Raw genomic sequence first — 16,206 nt, forward strand, 5'->3', positions numbered from 1 at the left:
TGTAGATGAAATTTTCATCAGCTGGGGGGAGGGCAGGATTGAAGCTGTGGGTAATGACATAGGATAGATTGCTAGTTTTCTTGTGGTTTGTCTTGCCTTTGTTCCATATTGACCAGGACTTGGTCTAAGATTCCAGAGACGCCACATAAGAGGTGTGGCGTGAAATTAGCTGCTACGTCTAATAGATTAGGAGGAGGAAAAGGCATATAACATTATATGGTTTTTTGCATTTGGAAGCAGAATTTAACGGTCATTGGCTGCTCTGTGACCAACCCTCACACTAAGCACAATACAGATTTCTACTGCAGAGCAAATTGGGCTGTAGCTCTGCAAAGAAGCTTAGTTCAGGGCACTGGAGAATTACATTTTTTGGTCCAAGAGCTTTTTCTGATGAATTGGAGAAGAGCTAGGTATTCATGTATGAACGTTTGGTTGACTGCTGTTAGGAGGCAGCATGTTGTACAGAGAATGTGAACATTTAGATTCCATGTAGGACTCCAGCATCAGCTGTGGGATGCGGGCCAATTTTGTCTTCTTCATACTTCCCCCTTTTTTTAATCTGTAAAATGGGAGTGATTCCTGTCTTGTTCCTGTCCTGATAGGAATAGAGTGAAGACAAGAGAAATTGAGATGGAATATTTTGTGCTTTTGGAGGAAAAGTAGTAAGATTGAAACTGGTGATTTTTTTTTTTTAAGTGCTTAGGATTTGGTGCTGTTAGATTTTCTTGTTAGCTTTTCCACAGCTTACTATGTGCCAGTCTTGCTGGCAGCCTCGCAGCTGTGAGAAGCTTGATAAGTCTGGCCAGGGTAGTTGTGATTTCTATGGATCTGCACCTCCTTAGTAAGTCCGCCCTGTTGGGAGGAAGGATAAGTTTGGATTTTTAGCTTGTGCTCTTGTTTTGATTGGTAGGAGCTGGAAACCATGAGAAATGTCAGTCTTTTGCCAGAAGGTATATGCCTGCCTTCTTATTGTTGGAGTTGATTACGAGTCTCTGCAGTCTTTGCTGTATAATTTGGGGCTTTTACAGTAACCTCTGGGCATGATTCTCTTTGCTCTTCTCAGCATTTACCTTCCCCACAGCTATCACTAGAAAGTACCTCCTACAGTCATTTTTAAATTTGATTTTATTTATTTATTTTTTTGGCCGTGCCGCACGGCATGTGGGATCTTAGTTCCCTCACCAGGGATAGAACCTGCGCCCCCTGTGGTGGAAGCACAGAGTCTTTTTATTTATTTATGTAGGTACATATGTATGTATGTATGTATGGCTGCGCTGGCTCTTCGTTGCTGCATGGGGGCTTTCTCTAGTTGCGGTGAGCGGGGGCTACTCTTCGTTGTGGTGTGCTGGCTTCTCACTGCAGTGGCTTCTCTTGTTGTGGAGCACGGGCTATAGACACACGGGCTTCAGTAGTTGCGGCACGCGGGCTCAGTAGTTGTGGCTCACGGGCTCTAGAACGCAGGCTCAGTAGTTGTGGCACGTGGGCTTAGTTGCTCTGCGGCATGTGGGATCTTCCCGGACCAGGGCTCGAACCCGTGTCCCCTGCATTGGCAGGAGGATTCTTTTTTTTTTTTTGGCTGCGTTGGGTCTTCGTTGCTGCGCATGGGCTTTCTCTAGTTGCGGCGAGCGGGGGCTACTCTTCGTTGCGGTGCACGGGCTTCTCATCGCGGTGGCTTCTCTTGTTGCGGAGCATGGGCTCTAGGCGCATGGGCTTCAGTAGTTGTGGCTCACGGGTTCAGTAGTTGTGGCTCGCGTGCTCTAGATCACAGGGTCGGTAGTTGTGGCGCACAGGCTTAGTCATTCCACGGCATGTGGGATCTTTCCAGACTAGGGCTCAAGCCCATGTCCCCTGCATTGGCAGGCGTATTCTTAACCACTGCGCCACCAGGGAAGCCCGGAGCACTGAGTCTTAACCACTGGACCTCCAGGGAAGTCCCCCCTACAATCATTAATAAGGCTTAACAGTTTCCATATTTTAACATTAAGCAAACTTTAGTTCCTTTCAGATGCTTTAGAGTCTGCTAAGTTGACCTTCCTGGATATACAGAGTCTTAGGTCTAGTATGAGTTAGCTTAGAGAACTCTTTTGAAGTGAAGGAAGAAATGGGCCCACCAGCTAATCAGGTTTCTGTTCTGGAGAACTGGGCTAGGCCGTGTAACACACATATGTTGGAATTCAGAGAGCTGGGCTTGATGCCCGTGGGCTTCAGTGTTATATAGGATTGCTATTTAAGGAAAACCAGTGAAGTTCCCTTGTCTGTTTCACATATGTTTAGCTGATTGTCTTCCTTTGTGTTTGGTGAGAAATAGCATTTGATCCTACTTTTTTGAATCATCACATAATACATACTTGGTTGGAAATGGGTGTCTTGTTCATTTCTCAAGGTTTGTTTTTTTCCTACTTACCAGTTGAGGATATTACTGGCAGTCTTCATAGCTGTGAGGTGGAAAAATGGAGAACAGTTCTGTAGTGGTTTCCTATCTGGGAAAAAAGATTCAATTCTGGAAAGAGAGGCAGGCTCCCTTGGCATCAATTTGGGGCCCTGCTGTCGTGGACAGACCTGGCAGATATGAGAAACCCTTTTCTCTGTTTTCTTGGGTCTTCAGGTCTAAGGGGTCTTTTTGAGAAAGAGCATGACATGCTGAGAGCAAAATGATTTTATGGTGTGGTGAGGAGGGTCTGATTTTTTTTTTAAACTCCAAGTGTTTTTATTTTTTTAATTATTTATTTATTGGCTGCATTGGGTCTTCGTTGCTGCGTGCAGGCTTTCTCTAGTTGTGGAGAGGGGGCACTCTTCGTTGCGGTGTGCGGGCTTCTCAGAGCTCAGTGCGCAGGCTCAGTAGTTGTGGCGCACGGGCTTAGTTGGCAGCGTGTGGGATCTTCCCAGGACCAGGGCTCGAACCTGTGTCCCCTGAATTGGCAGGCAGATTCTTAACCACTGTGCCACCAGGGAAGTCCCAAGGAGGGTCTGACTTTATGTTTGGGTTTTGGGTCCATATTCTGTTGATCTTTTTAACTATTTTTCCATGAAGTGGTTGTGGTTGACAAGCTCTCTTTTGGAATGAGCAACCTGGCTTCAGAAATCTCTGTCCATTTGAGTCTTGTGTCTTTTACTTCTTAACATTTTGCCCACTGACATCATTCCTAAGGTTTTAGACCTTGGGCTACACCTCTGGGCTTTTCTCTGGAAGTTCCCTTCATAGGTTCTTTAGTTGGTTTATGGTGGAGTTTCAGATCTGACCTTGTTGCACAGATGTCTGTGTATTGGAACTAAAAATGAACATGTGGTTTTTGTGCCTGTAGCTCATGAACAGACACTGGCTTATGATGTGTTGGAAATGGCACAGGCTGGCTGACTTGGCACCGTGTGCTTTAGCAGGGGCAGAGGTAAATTGTGGCCGCAAAACCTGATATTTGGACATCCTACTTTAGAAGTTAGAAAGGGATATGTGTAAGTCTTAGGACACCGTAGAGGGGATTTATGGACAAGAGAGGGAGAGCGTTACTATTTCATTGTTTATATTTTAGGCTTCAAGGAATTTGAAAAGTGGCCAGTGGTTATATCAATGTGTTGTCAGACTGTCTAGTCTAATGAACTCCTTTTATCCCACAGATCTGTTGCCATACAGTTAGTAATTTGCAGAGTGGAAATGGACAGAGGCATTCTATCTCTTTGTTACCTGCAGCACAAGCAGTGTATAGCTGACACAAAGGACTACTTGCCTCAGAGAAGACCTTTACCTAAGGTCTTCTGCTGCCCCTGTCTTGTTCTGCCATCTGAGGCATAGCCCACCAAGTCCTACCCCACACCACCCGTCAGGTCTTTCTGCTGCTAAGATGCAAGTGGCCCACTGGCAGAGTTACAGTGGCTTAACCTTTGTACCCTAATGCTTGTCAAGGTGGTCTGGGGAGGAATAGAATAACATGGGAATGTAGTATAGAAGGGTTAGTTAAAAATGGTATCTGGAGCCGTGTCATTCATGTTGCTTTCCAAAAAACAGCACATCCAGCTTAGAATGGTTATCATTTTAAATGTTTCGTATATACAAGAAGAGATGTATAAAGTGTATGTACAATAATAATAATGAAATGTATACCTAGGTAACCATCACTAAGCTTAAAAAATAGAATGTTAGCAGTACCTTTGAAGACCCCTGTGTGTTACTTCCTGATTACATCTCCCCCTCCCCCATGTAACCAACCACCATCCTCAATTTTATGTTCATCATTCCCGTGCTTGGTTTTTTATAGTTGTCTAGATTGGTTTTTTCATGAATGACTGCCATTAGAATGCTCTCAGGATCCTTGAGACAGAAACTGTTTTGGATTTTCAGTTAGACAATATCTCCCCAAAGAGAGAAGGAAGCACTCATATTTATTATTAGCCTTTCAGCCTCTTAGACCTTCTACTTCTCTAACCTTCCTTATTTGCCAGAAAAAGCCATCCTAGGGCTCTCAAATGGCTCTGCCTGGGTTTAGAGTCGTATGTATTTCTTTTTCTAGATCCTAGAAACTATGATTTTCTTCAAAATGCCAGGGGCGAGGAGAAGATGAGCTGGAGTGAGAAGGCCTCCGCAAGATGTGTGCATTTGGGTACTGCTGTTCTTCAGTGCTTGGCACTGAGGAGGCTCGTCCCCAGTGTGGACAGATGGCAGAGTAACGCAGCTTCCTTTGAAAAGAGGCAAACCGCCAAATGGCTGAGGTGTGAACCCTTCGAAAGGCCAGTGCTTTAGGTTTCTGCTTGCTGAGTTTAATGTTGTATCCACAAGTTACTGAATAAAAATCAGCTTGAAAGCTCTTCAGTCTTAAAGTTAATGTCCAGTGGAATTAACTTCCCATTTCAGCCCTTTGGAGTGTTGCGACTAAGCTGCAGACTGCCATGAGCAACTTTTATAAATAGAGGGACTGTGCGTGCTTGCGTCTTGTTCTGATGCAGCCACCTCTCCTGTGTGTGCTGTGGGTGGGGCGTTGACAGTGGGCACCATCATCAGACTTCTCAAGTCTCAGCATGGAGGTGGCTGCAGAGGGCGTGTGAGACAGGTCAGGAGAGGGAATCCGGCGTCTTGGCTATTTCTGAGTAAGGTCTTCACAGTATGGTTTTGAAATTCTGTTTGAAGTGAGTTCTGAGAAGCACAGACATCTCTGTTAAAACATAAATGAATAAAGATATTCCAAAGTCAAATATTTTAAAATAGGATTTCATTTTGGATTTTCTTTACTTCTGCCCCCATCTATTGGTGAAGTTGAAGTTTTATTTCAGCCTTTGGGTGAGAGTAATTTTGGAAAGTGAGCCAGCTACAAGGTGTGGAGTCAGTCAGGCACTTAATTTGGTGGTAGAATTTTTTTTTTAAGGCTGATTTGTTGAGATATCATTTATATACCACCTAAAATTCACCTTTTTAAAGTTGCTCAGTTCTATTAATTTTGGCAAATGTCAAAATCATAACCTCTGCCACAATCAAGGTATAGCATATTTTCATCACCTCCACAACTTCTTTCCCTTTTAGTCAATTCAGTCATTCTGAGGTGAGATTTTTGAGCTCAGCACATTTCTAGCCAGAAAGTCTTTGTCAGAGTCTTTTGCATTTCTTTCATTTCTCGCCCAAAAGCCAGGTGAAACTGGTGCAAAGTGAAGTGACCTTTGGTGTGTCTTCACTGGAGATCTGGGTTTTCCAGCTGGTTTGGGAGCAGTATCAGGAGCAGTCCTGGGGGGAGTGCTGTGACTGGCAGCTCAGAAAGGGGAAGAGGCCGTCTTCTTTGGGTACCAGGCACAGCTCCTAACTTGAAGAGGCTCCCCTTTGGCTTTGACCTATGGCTTGGAGGCATTTTGCAAAAATCAGAGTTCTTACTGGTTGAAGATTGCATGTGTATCCTATAGTGCTGTTCTCAAGTCCAGCAATCTTGCCTGGTTCATTTTGGGACCTCCTGCTCCTAGGAGCAGGCCCAGAGGGAAAGCTGGTGCTCTGAGGTGGCACCTGTTCAGGTCAAGAACCTTTTTCTTGGCTCCCATTTGAAAATCAACTCTGTGTCCGACTTGCTTCCTCTAGAAATGGACTTACTAGTTACCACTCAAGATGTTTTAGTCTTTTAATGTGATGGGTATGGAAAGCTCCAAAGAGATTTCTTATTGCTTTGTAGGCTGCTGAATTCTGTAGCCAAATCTATTTAGGAATTGCCTTAATTATTTTATTCTCCCCCCTTTAAATTTTAGGCTTTATTACAGAAGTGTGGCTGACAACGACTAGGGTTTGCTTTGTTTTTTGGTGCATCTGGAATGGAGTGTTGCAGTGATTTGTTGTTGTTGTTGTTGTTGTTGTTGTTGCAGTGATTTAAATGCATGTGTGTTCATTCTGCAGCTCATTCTCTGTGTGCTTCTCACCCCTCAGGAAACCCAGGTTGACAAGAACTCAAAGTGCCTTTTCTCCAGTCTCCTTCAGCCCCCTGTTCACAGGTAAGGGTGATCTCTTTCTTTTTCTTCTGACATCTGAAAGCACGAGTGTTCTGAGACGAGTCAGGAAACACTTGCAGATGCGTCTCAGAGGGAGCTTCAAGCATGTCTGCAGTTATTTTCTTCATTTCGTGCCTGCTGGGTTTGGGGTGAGGCTATTTTTATGGTGTGAAATGTATTCTTGACTTTGGATGCTTTATAGTTTGAGGTAGAGACTGCTTGCTGGTAATTAGGTGTCCCTGGCAGTTATGCAGGCTTTAGTTCAGGGTCATCACATATAAATTAAAACTAGGAATTACAAATTTATAGGCTCATAGCGCATAAAGGACTCCCCAAAAGTCATACAATTCCTGTCCCTGCTTCCAAGGGAGTTCATGGATTATCTAATAAACATGATCCATGATGATCTGGTCTATTTTTAACGACTTTGGGCAAAGGGGATCACATGAACTCTTGTCTTACCCATTTTAGGGGCTAGCAGTTCTTGCAGCTGTTAAAGAGTTCTTCATTGGATCTAATTTAAGTCTCTCCTCTTGCAGCAGGGAACACAGTTGCTAAAGTAGGAAAGCTGTCAAATATCCTTTTGCCTTCTCCTTTAAAGGGGAGCTTTTTCTGAGAGGGAGACCTTTTGTTATGTGAGTCAGGTGTGAAGCTCCTGCTTGAATGAGCTGTAGAAAAGGAAGTCTGGAGCACACAGCCTCAAATCTCAGAAACTGAGTGCTCTTCACTGGGCATGGCTGAGAAACCTTTAAACCGAATCCCAATTTCAAACTCTTTTGGATACTGTGTCCCTCAAAAAAGATGATTGCAAGAATTATGATCTGGGACTGGACATTTCCAGGAAAATGTTAAGCAGGCTAGTGGAACCCCCATCACTGGGTAGACTGCTGTGAGCTGTCAGGACAGGTGAGTTGGTGCCTGCAATAGGCACAGGTGGAGAAGGAGGTTCTCTGTTCATATCCCCTCTGTTCTTATCCCAAGCAGAGAATTAAAGGATCTTATCCTGTAGCAGAATGTCTTTCTAGTTAGTAGTTGTTTCCCTTTTAAAGTAGTGAAACCCACATTTGTAGTTTCAGGTTCCATGTTCTTATTTCAAAGAGGCTTAGCTCTCTTGAATTACATCCTTTAAGTGCCTACAATCTAGACCTCTCTGACCCTTCAGGAAACCTGGGCTCATTGCATTGCTCTGGGAAGCTAGGCCCTCAGTCATTAAGCTGTGTGATGAGTTCCTAGAACTTCCACTGATGACTTTTGTAAGAGCTTTTCTGCTTATCTTAATTAGTGTTCAAGACCTTTGTTAAAAAAACCATATTAGATTCTGAAAACCCAGCTCCTGGCCTTTTAGAGATATTTGTTACCTCATTTTCTTAACTGGGAAACATTAAAATTCTAGCTGAGGGGTAATTCAGCTTCCTAAATAAGAAAAAGGTGTTGGAAATAACACCCTACGGGCCAAATTACAGAAATCCCAAATTCTGACTTGTGGATCAGACCTACCAAAACAAACTTATTCTTGGCTGTCAACCTTTTGTTGATAAAATACCCTTCGTTCTCTGGTGATTCAAGTGGAGAGAGGTTAGATGGGGTTGGGTGGCAAGAAGGAGTGTATATGGCAGAGAACAGAACTGCGTGACATGCTGGGAAGTAAGGAAACCATGTGCCTGACTTTTGGCTGACTGTGGAAGTAAATTATTAGGGTTGTAAATGCACTTTTCGGCCTTTGTAGCCTCAACTATTAGGAATTAATGGATATCTGAAATGGTTGGTTCTCTTATGAGTGAATATCCTGGAAAATCTAAATGTGGAAAGCCATTTAGGAAGAAGTCGGAGCTAACATTGGGACCTTTATCTGCATTCAGCTTAACAGTTCTTACATTTTAATGGCACTTGCTTTCCATGTCCATTTGGGCTTGTAACAAGCTGCTTGCCTTGCTCTCCGAGGCAAAAATTGGTATACAAATCTGTAAAAAATAAATGGTGTGGGTTCTATTTGAATAAAGAAGACCTCTTATTCAAGGTTATATCCTCAGTGGCAGAGCCAGGATTAGTTGGCTTTTCAACTGTCAAATCCCATGTTTTTGTCTTAAAGATCCTTGATCTTTAACAGGGTAAAGGAATGATGGAATTTAAAATTGACTTCTCAGGTGGTTTTTTTTGGGTGGGGGCGGGGGGGGGACTCCAGCCAAGGAGCATTAGATTTTGAGCTTTCTGAGAGCCATGGACCTCTCTAGCCTCCCTTGCTTGCCCTCTGTTTCCCTTTGCTTCCTGGCCTCGGCTTTGGGCAAGGTGCTACTGTAACACGCTTGCTCCATGAATCCCTCAGGTGAAACAGTGTCACTTGTGGACGTGGACATCTCTCAGCGGGGCCTGACCTCTCCACACCCTCCAACTCCCCCTCCTCCTCCAAGAAGAAGCCTCAGCCTCCTAGGTATAGTTTCTTCCCCTCTCTGTCTTCTTGCCCTAGTGGGAGGGTGAGCTCTATGGACCTGTTGTTCTTTGCCAGAAGCCAAACAAACTCCTGGGTTTCTAATGATGGCCCAATTATTTCTTGTCCCTTTCTCAGCACCCCTGTCCTCTCCCGAAGTGGTTAAATGGGTCTCTTACCTGCATGCTATAACATCTACTGTCCATATATTGATTCGGTCTTTATTTATTTATAAAGGGTATTTATCTTGCTCTGAATCTACTGCTAGTGGGCAGCTTTAGGGATATCCTTACTTGCCTGCTTTCAAGCCAAGGCAACCAGATTAAGATGATTGTTGCCCTGTGTGCAAAAAGACAGGGTGAAGGTCAGGCCATCTTGCCCCAGAGGGCAGCCTGATGGTCCTTCTCCCTCGCCTCGGCCTTCATCTTGCTCATTCTGTGCCCGTGTTTCTGAGCCTCTTGCTTTTGTTCTCTCTTCCAGATGACATCAGTGGGACGCTGCCTACGTCCGTCCTTGTGGCTCCGATGGGGTCTTCCCTGCAGTCTTTCCCCCTGCCTCCGCCTCCTCCACCTCATGCCCCAGGTTAGCTTAGCTTAGACGCAGGACTTGCAAGAGTGGGGGGTACCAAGTGATATACTTCTGAAGGATGGGAGAAATTTATTTATGGAAATAACAGAATTTATGAGAGAGCTTAAATCACATCCCCTTGGCTGGACCAGAACTCCTTGGAAATGAGGCCAAGAACTGGTTTTTCTAACCCATTTTCTTTATGGAGGTGAATCTGATTTTTGGTAGAGATAAAAGACTATCGGATTTTTTTGCCTCTTTGCTGCTGAAACTGTTTTGCAGTCTTTGAGTCGGTATCACTTAGGAAACTGCCTTAATTTTAGTAGAGGGAAGAGGTTTAATATGTTGCTGGTTTTCAAAGTTCTGTGGTTTTTCTAAGCTTTTAGCATTTACTGCAGCCTTGTAAATAAGTACCAAGCATTCAGTAGCCCATACCTGCTTTGCCAGCCTCCAGTACCCAAGGAATAAAATGAATGAAATGAATTCTTTTCTACTCGCCTGGCAAAATCTACTTGCCTGGCAAAATCGTTGCTCTTCCCGGGCAAGTAAGCGAGTCACTATTTCCAAGGCTGCTTTACCGGCACTTCACCTCGAGGTGGGAGAAGTTGGAATCGCTCTAGGCTGTTGAAGGCCCTGAAGTAGTCACCTTAGTCAGGTTAGTGAGCTGCTCCTTACCCCTTTCCTGGGGTTAAACGCCCCCACCCATCCTTCACAGCTTACACGAGCCCACAGAGCTTTTTGTCCCAGCCCATCCAGCTCTTCCCCACTGCTTTGGCTTCCACCCTTTCCAGCTTATCTTCTAATGCCTTGCCCCTCTTCAGTTAGCCTCTTTGTTTTGGGGGGAGGGTCTACTTGAGGTTGGGAACAATGAGGGTCGACAAGTGACCGCCACTCTCTTGCCCTGCAGATGCGTTTCCCCGGATCGCTCCCCTCCGAGCAGCCGAATCCCTGCACAGCCAACCCCCGCCACCCCTCCAGTGTCCCCTCTACCGGCCCGACTCGAGCAGCTTTGCAGCCAGCCTTCGAGAGCTGGAGAAGGTAGGTGGTGCCTCCTCTTGCATTCTCCTAATTCTGTACCAGCTCCCCTTTTATTATTTTTGGAGGAAGGGTAGTTTCCTTGCCTCTGTATTTACAGTGACAAAACAACATGCTGCTATTATTAGTTCTATAAGAGATGTTGTAAAATTGAATCTGAAAAAAAAAAATCTGAACGTGATGAAGAAAGGTTAAGGAGAAATGTTTACATAGTTAACCCAGGTCGCTCTTCTCTTCTTTGTAGGGCCTTGGTAATGGAATTGTAAAATTATCTTTCTGTTACTTTGGAGGCCTAAAAGTGTGATGAACCTGGTGTTCTTTGCTAATGGTTGAGACACTCCTAGCAGCTTTTACCTATTGCAGCGTTTTGGAAGCGGGATTCTTGTGGTAAGAGAAATTGTGCTGAAAACTTTGACATTTCTCTGTTCTGTTAACTACTTGACCACTTCTTCTTTGATAGTGTGGTTGGTATTGGGGGCCGATGAATTGGGAAGATGCAGAGATGAAGCTGAAAGGCAAGCCCGATGGTTCTTTCCTGGTACGAGACAGCTCTGATCCTCGTTATATCCTGAGCCTCAGTTTCCGATCACAGGGTATCACCCATCACACCAGAATGGAGCACTACAGAGGTGAGAGGTGCTGGCATTTGAAGGAAGGCTTCTTCCCCCTTTGCCTTTCCCTACCTTTGCTATCTGACTTTTTCATTGGAAGGATTCATAGAAATGGAACTGTGAATGGGGAGGAAAATCTCGTAGACTCAATTGAATATTGATATGGGCGCTGGTTTCGATCACTAGAAGAAATGTTGGTGGGGGTTGGGAGGAGCCTAAGGGTGCCGTTTAAAAGTATTCTTAGCATCTTGTCTACTAAATTGGAGAGTCTGAAGAAGACTATTGAAGAACAGAACAAAGCCAGTAAAACTCTCTTGGTAGAAGGAAGAAATAACCTAGGATCATTAGACACATTCTTCCAAACTTTGGTTTATAGTTAAACTTACCATCTAGAGATATTTACTATTAAATCATATATACAAAGAGGAGAATTTGTTGATCCTGTGACTGTTCTGTTCTGAATTTCTTTGCCTGGCAGTCACATCAGCTCTTCTCACCAGGCAGCATGGTGATAATTATGTCTTCTTTTGGTCAGCTTTGTAGTCTCATAGGAAATAGTCATCCGAACTCTATGAGAGTTTGTGGGATCAACGTACTTTAGACTATCTATCTTCCTTCCTGGCAGTACTTCCCCCTCTGTGGTCCGGTTGTGCTTAATATTCCAGTGATGTCGAGAAGCTGACTTGTTCAACACTGCAGTCTGGATGGGCATTCTGTATTTGATTTGGGCCACAAACTTGTGATGGTCATTGGTGGTAGGGCTGGCTAATACATCCTTTGTCAAAAATTTGTAATATGCTACAAAAAGTGTGGAGAACTCTGGGGAGTTTCAGGGACTTGCCCCCCTATCCCTCATACTCTTCCCACATGTGATCAACTTCAAATGAGCTATATTAGATACTGCATTTCAAGTAAGGGGCTCTTTCATGCTCTTCTCAGGCACCACTGTGTCTCTCCTGCTCTCAGCCATGTTCTGCGGGATTTATTTGGTTTGCTTCTCTTGTTAGGCAGGAAGTACCTGTTTAGGTCAGTATAGTTTTGTCCATGGTTTCCTCTGCCCCCATCTCTGCTTTCTTATTTATTTATTTTTGCCTGCGTTGGGTCTTCGTTGCTGCGCGCGGGGCTTTTCTCTAGTTGCAGCAAGCAGGGGCTACTCTTCATTGTGGTGCACGGGCTTCTCATTGCAGTGGCTTCTCTTGTTGCGAAGCACAGGCTCTAGGTGCACGGGCTTCAGTAGTTGTGGCACACGGGCTCAGTAGTTGTGGCTCGTGGGCTCTAGAGCGCAGGCTCAGTAGTTGTGGTGCACAGGCTTAGTTGCTCTGTGGCATGTGGGATCTTCCCGGACCAGGGCTCAAACCCGTGTCTCCTGCATTGGCAGGCGGATTCTTAGCCACTGTGCCACCAGGGAAGCCCCTCCACCTCTGCTTTCGAGATGCATGAAGAGAAAGGAGCTTCAGTCCAAAGACCTGAGAATTAGAGAACTGTGGGGTAGACTGCTGCCTGTTTTCCTGCTGTTTCTAAAAGCAAAAATCAAACAAACAAACAAAAAAAAAAAACAAAGCATTTCAGAGTGAAGTGCTTTTTATAAACCTATTAAAATGGTAAGTGACTAGGCCATGGAAATGATGAATAAATGCTTGACCTCTAGGTTCCTGATAGGTGAGATGCCAGGAATGGGAGGGCGTTTTCAAATGGTTCTCCAGTTACTTTTTGTTCAAAGGGACTTTTCTTCCTTGAATAAATGGAATTTTTAATAGAAGCCTGTGTGCCTTTCAGTTGCCAGCTTGCAATGGAACATTTGTCTTCGTCTTTTTAAGTGATCCTGTGAGAGTAGCTAGGGAGACTCAAATCTACAGTTCTCTTGAGTGATTAGTATGCCTTTTGTGACTCCTTTGGATTTAGTGCTATAGTTGTTGGAGTTTTTTGTTGTTGATTTTTTAAGTCATGGGAGTTGAGATTCCCTTTTGCCTTCGGGATTCTAAGGTTTGGGGTGGGATCTTTGTAACATGTTGGAGCATGGGGTTTTAGAAGTTACAGAAGAAGAAAAGACTTAGAATTTGATTTTTGTGCCTAACACACATATGAATGAGTGAGACCCACAAAACTGCTGTTCCTGTCTTTCCTGAACTATTCCATGCATACTTGAAGACTTAGATCTTTTTGAGGGTATGTCATTTAAATTCGCTTTTGCTATAGCAGTCTTTATGGTCTGTGGTTTAAAGATTCGTGTTCATAGCCAACAAAATCTATTTATATCTCTTTTTCTGACTTGAATTTATTATTGTTTAACAAAAACCTTGTAAGACCTAATTTATGTCTTATTAAAGGCAACATCTTTTCCATTAGTTGTGGAACAAGCAGGAACAGGGACCTCTGTCTGACTCAGCTTGACTACAAACTACCCTCCCAGAAGTGAGAATCATTAAAATGTTCAAGCCAGCCTCTCAAATCTTTTCGAAGTAAGTTTTGCATTTTTACCTCTCCTTAACTTTCCATGGCAGGAACCTTCAGCCTGTGGTGTCATCCCAAGTTTGAGGATCGCTGTCAATCAGTGGTGGAGTTCATTAAGAGAGCCATCATGCACTCCAAGAATGGGAAGTTTCTCTATTTCTTGAGATCCAGGGTTCCAGGTAAGGCTATAGCTACATTAATTATTTAACTGGCTTGGGTATGAACCAGTGTAGGATCTCTACCCCCACCCCTGCACCCCCCCCCCCCAAAAAAAAAACCAAAACCAAAAACACTTACTTGAAGCTTTTTTACCTGAAGCTTTTCTTCCTGGCTCTTGTAGCAACCACTCTTCCTAGAGCCCAGTGGCTAATCTCCTGCCCTTGTATTGAGAAGGAATTGATCCCTCAACATATTGAGAAGGAATCTTTGCTTCTTTGATCATATGAATGAAAAAACTGATCCCACCACTGATGTCCAGGAGTCATGTGAATATTTAACTTGCAGAGGTATCTCACACTTACATGTGAAACAGAGAGCTCTTAGGTCATTTCCTTGGAGAACAGGGAAAGTAAAAGAGTATTCATTAGAAATGGTGAGTGTCAAGGAGGCTGAATTTAATAGCAGTCTGCTCTAGATTTTGTCCATTTGTACAAAACTTTCAAAGAGCAGATACTTTTTATTTATTTATTTATTTATTTACGGCTGCATTGGGTCTTCGTTGCTGCGTGCGGGCTTTTCTCTAGTTGCGGCGAGCGGGGGCTACTCTTCATTGTGGTGCGCAGGCTTCTCATTGCGGTGGCTTCTCTTGTTGCGGAGCACGGGCTCTAGGTGCAAGGGCTTCCGTAGTTGTGGCATGCGGGCTCAGTAGTCGTGGCTTGCGGCCTGTAGAGCACGGGCTCAGTAGTTGTGGCTCTTGGGCTTAGTTACTCCACGGCATGTGGGATATTCCCGGACCAGGGCTCGAACCCGTGTTCCCTGCATTGGCAGGTGGATACTTAACCATTGCGCCACCAGGGAAGTCCAAAGAGTAGATACTTTTTGTTGTGTCCTGTAGCCCTACCAGTATTGAATACAGAGACTAGTCTCCGTTTGGGAGCACTGGGCAGTTCCCATCCTTGCTGGTGTGGTTATGTAGTCTTTCTGCCCAAGTAGGGAGGTAGCTATATAATCTCTATTGAAGGTGGGGAGAAGGGATGGTTTGCAGGAATCTGCTTTTATAGTGTTGGAAAAAAGTAAAATGGCAAGCACATTAACTGAAGAATTTGTAAGATACAAACAGAACTTAAAATGAGAACTTCATGCTTTGCCATTGAATCAAATTAAGATTCTTAAACAAACTGGGTGCCAAGAAATTGCTCTAAAAAGAAGTTACAGGGAAGCCTCCAGCGGAACATCAGTAACAGGATTGAACCAGGTTACAGGAGTGTGTTTTATAATCTTGGTGATTTCAATAAGGCACGACAGGGTGCGAACTGTATTAATTCTCACTTCATTTAGTATTTGCCTCAGTGCTGTCAAGACAGTTGGGTCTCGTGCAGTTGACTTGGTTAAAAGGAAAATGTTAGAATCCTTTCTTACAGGAACTGACTCTGCTTAGCAATCTTTAGAGTTTGTGGCTTTTGGGGGTATTTATTTAACAAACAAACATTTATTTTTTAAACTCAGTATCAAAAATAAGCCACTTTGCTACCCTCAGAGAGCTCTTAGCTTAAAAAAGGGGACAGGTAGGAAGATAAAGGCAAGAGCACGTGTTAAAGTCAATACAAGACATGACAGTGATTGACAAGGACGGGTGGGTAATGAGCCCTGTTTGTGGGTGAAGCAGGGAAATCCTCTCAGAGGATTCTGAAGTCTGGAGCATGTATCTACTTGCAGAGTATTGAGAGACTTCATGGAATCTTGGACTCCTCACGTATAGCACGTTTCATTCCACAAATGTGCCCTGTCTGCAGAAATTTTAAGTAAGATTTTTAACATTGTTAAGGGTTAGAGCTTGCAGTGATTGCTACTATTTATTGAGTGCCTATCATGTGCCAGGTACTTTGTCAGGTTCTTTATTTCAGTAGCTCTAATTTCTTGCAACAGCCCTAAAGTTAGCTAATAGATTGGTCTACTTAAAAAAAAAAAGATTATTTTCATTTTGTCAGTGAGGAAACTTAAGGGTGAGGCCCCAAAATGAAGAAGATGTGGCACACATATACAATGGAATATTACTCAGCCATAAAAAGAAACAAAATTGAGTTATTTGTAGTGAGGTGGATGGACCTAGAGCCTGTCATACAGAGTGAAGTAAGTCAGAAAGAGAAAAACAAATACCGTATGCTAACACATATATATGTACTCTAAAAAAAAAAAAAAAAAAATGGTACTGATGAACCTAGTTGCAGGGCAGGAATAAAGACATAGACATAGAGAATGGACTTGAGGACACGGTGGGAAGGGAAAGCTGGGGCATCAACATATATACGCTACCAAATGTAAAATTAGGTAGCTAGTGGGAAGCAGCAGCATAGCGCAGGGAGATCAGCTCGGTGCTTTGCAATGACCTAGAGGGGTGGGATAGGGAGGATGGGAGGGAGACTCAAGAGGGAGGGGATATGGGGACATACGTATGCATATGGCTGATTCACTTTGGTGTACAACAGAAACTAACACAGTATTGTGAAGCAA

General features: G+C 43.9%; 1 protein-coding gene across 3 annotated transcripts in view; it reads left to right on the forward strand.

The window, feature by feature from the left end:
- SOCS7 (suppressor of cytokine signaling 7) overlaps positions 1 to 16,206 on the forward strand; it is a 33,604-nt gene that overhangs the window by 2,633 nt on the left and 14,765 nt on the right. Inside the window, exons 2-7 of one of the 3 annotated variants that reach the window (XM_082373477.1) lie at positions 6,386 to 6,450; positions 8,771 to 8,875; positions 9,353 to 9,454; positions 10,347 to 10,477; positions 10,935 to 11,103; positions 13,587 to 13,715. In XM_082373477.1, coding sequence (XP_082229603.1) covers positions 6,386 to 6,450; positions 8,771 to 8,875; positions 9,353 to 9,454; positions 10,347 to 10,477; positions 10,935 to 11,103; positions 13,587 to 13,715 — 701 coding nt within the window. The remainder of the gene's footprint in view (positions 1 to 6,385; positions 6,451 to 8,770; positions 8,876 to 9,352; positions 9,455 to 10,346; positions 10,478 to 10,934; positions 11,104 to 13,586; positions 13,716 to 16,206) is intronic. The other 2 variants (XM_082373478.1, XM_082373479.1) reach the window with 2 other exon arrangements.

This window comes from Balaenoptera borealis, assembly GCF_965194805.1.
Source record: "Balaenoptera borealis genome assembly, chromosome: 20".
Taxonomy (NCBI): Eukaryota; Metazoa; Chordata; class Mammalia; order Artiodactyla; family Balaenopteridae; genus Balaenoptera; species Balaenoptera borealis.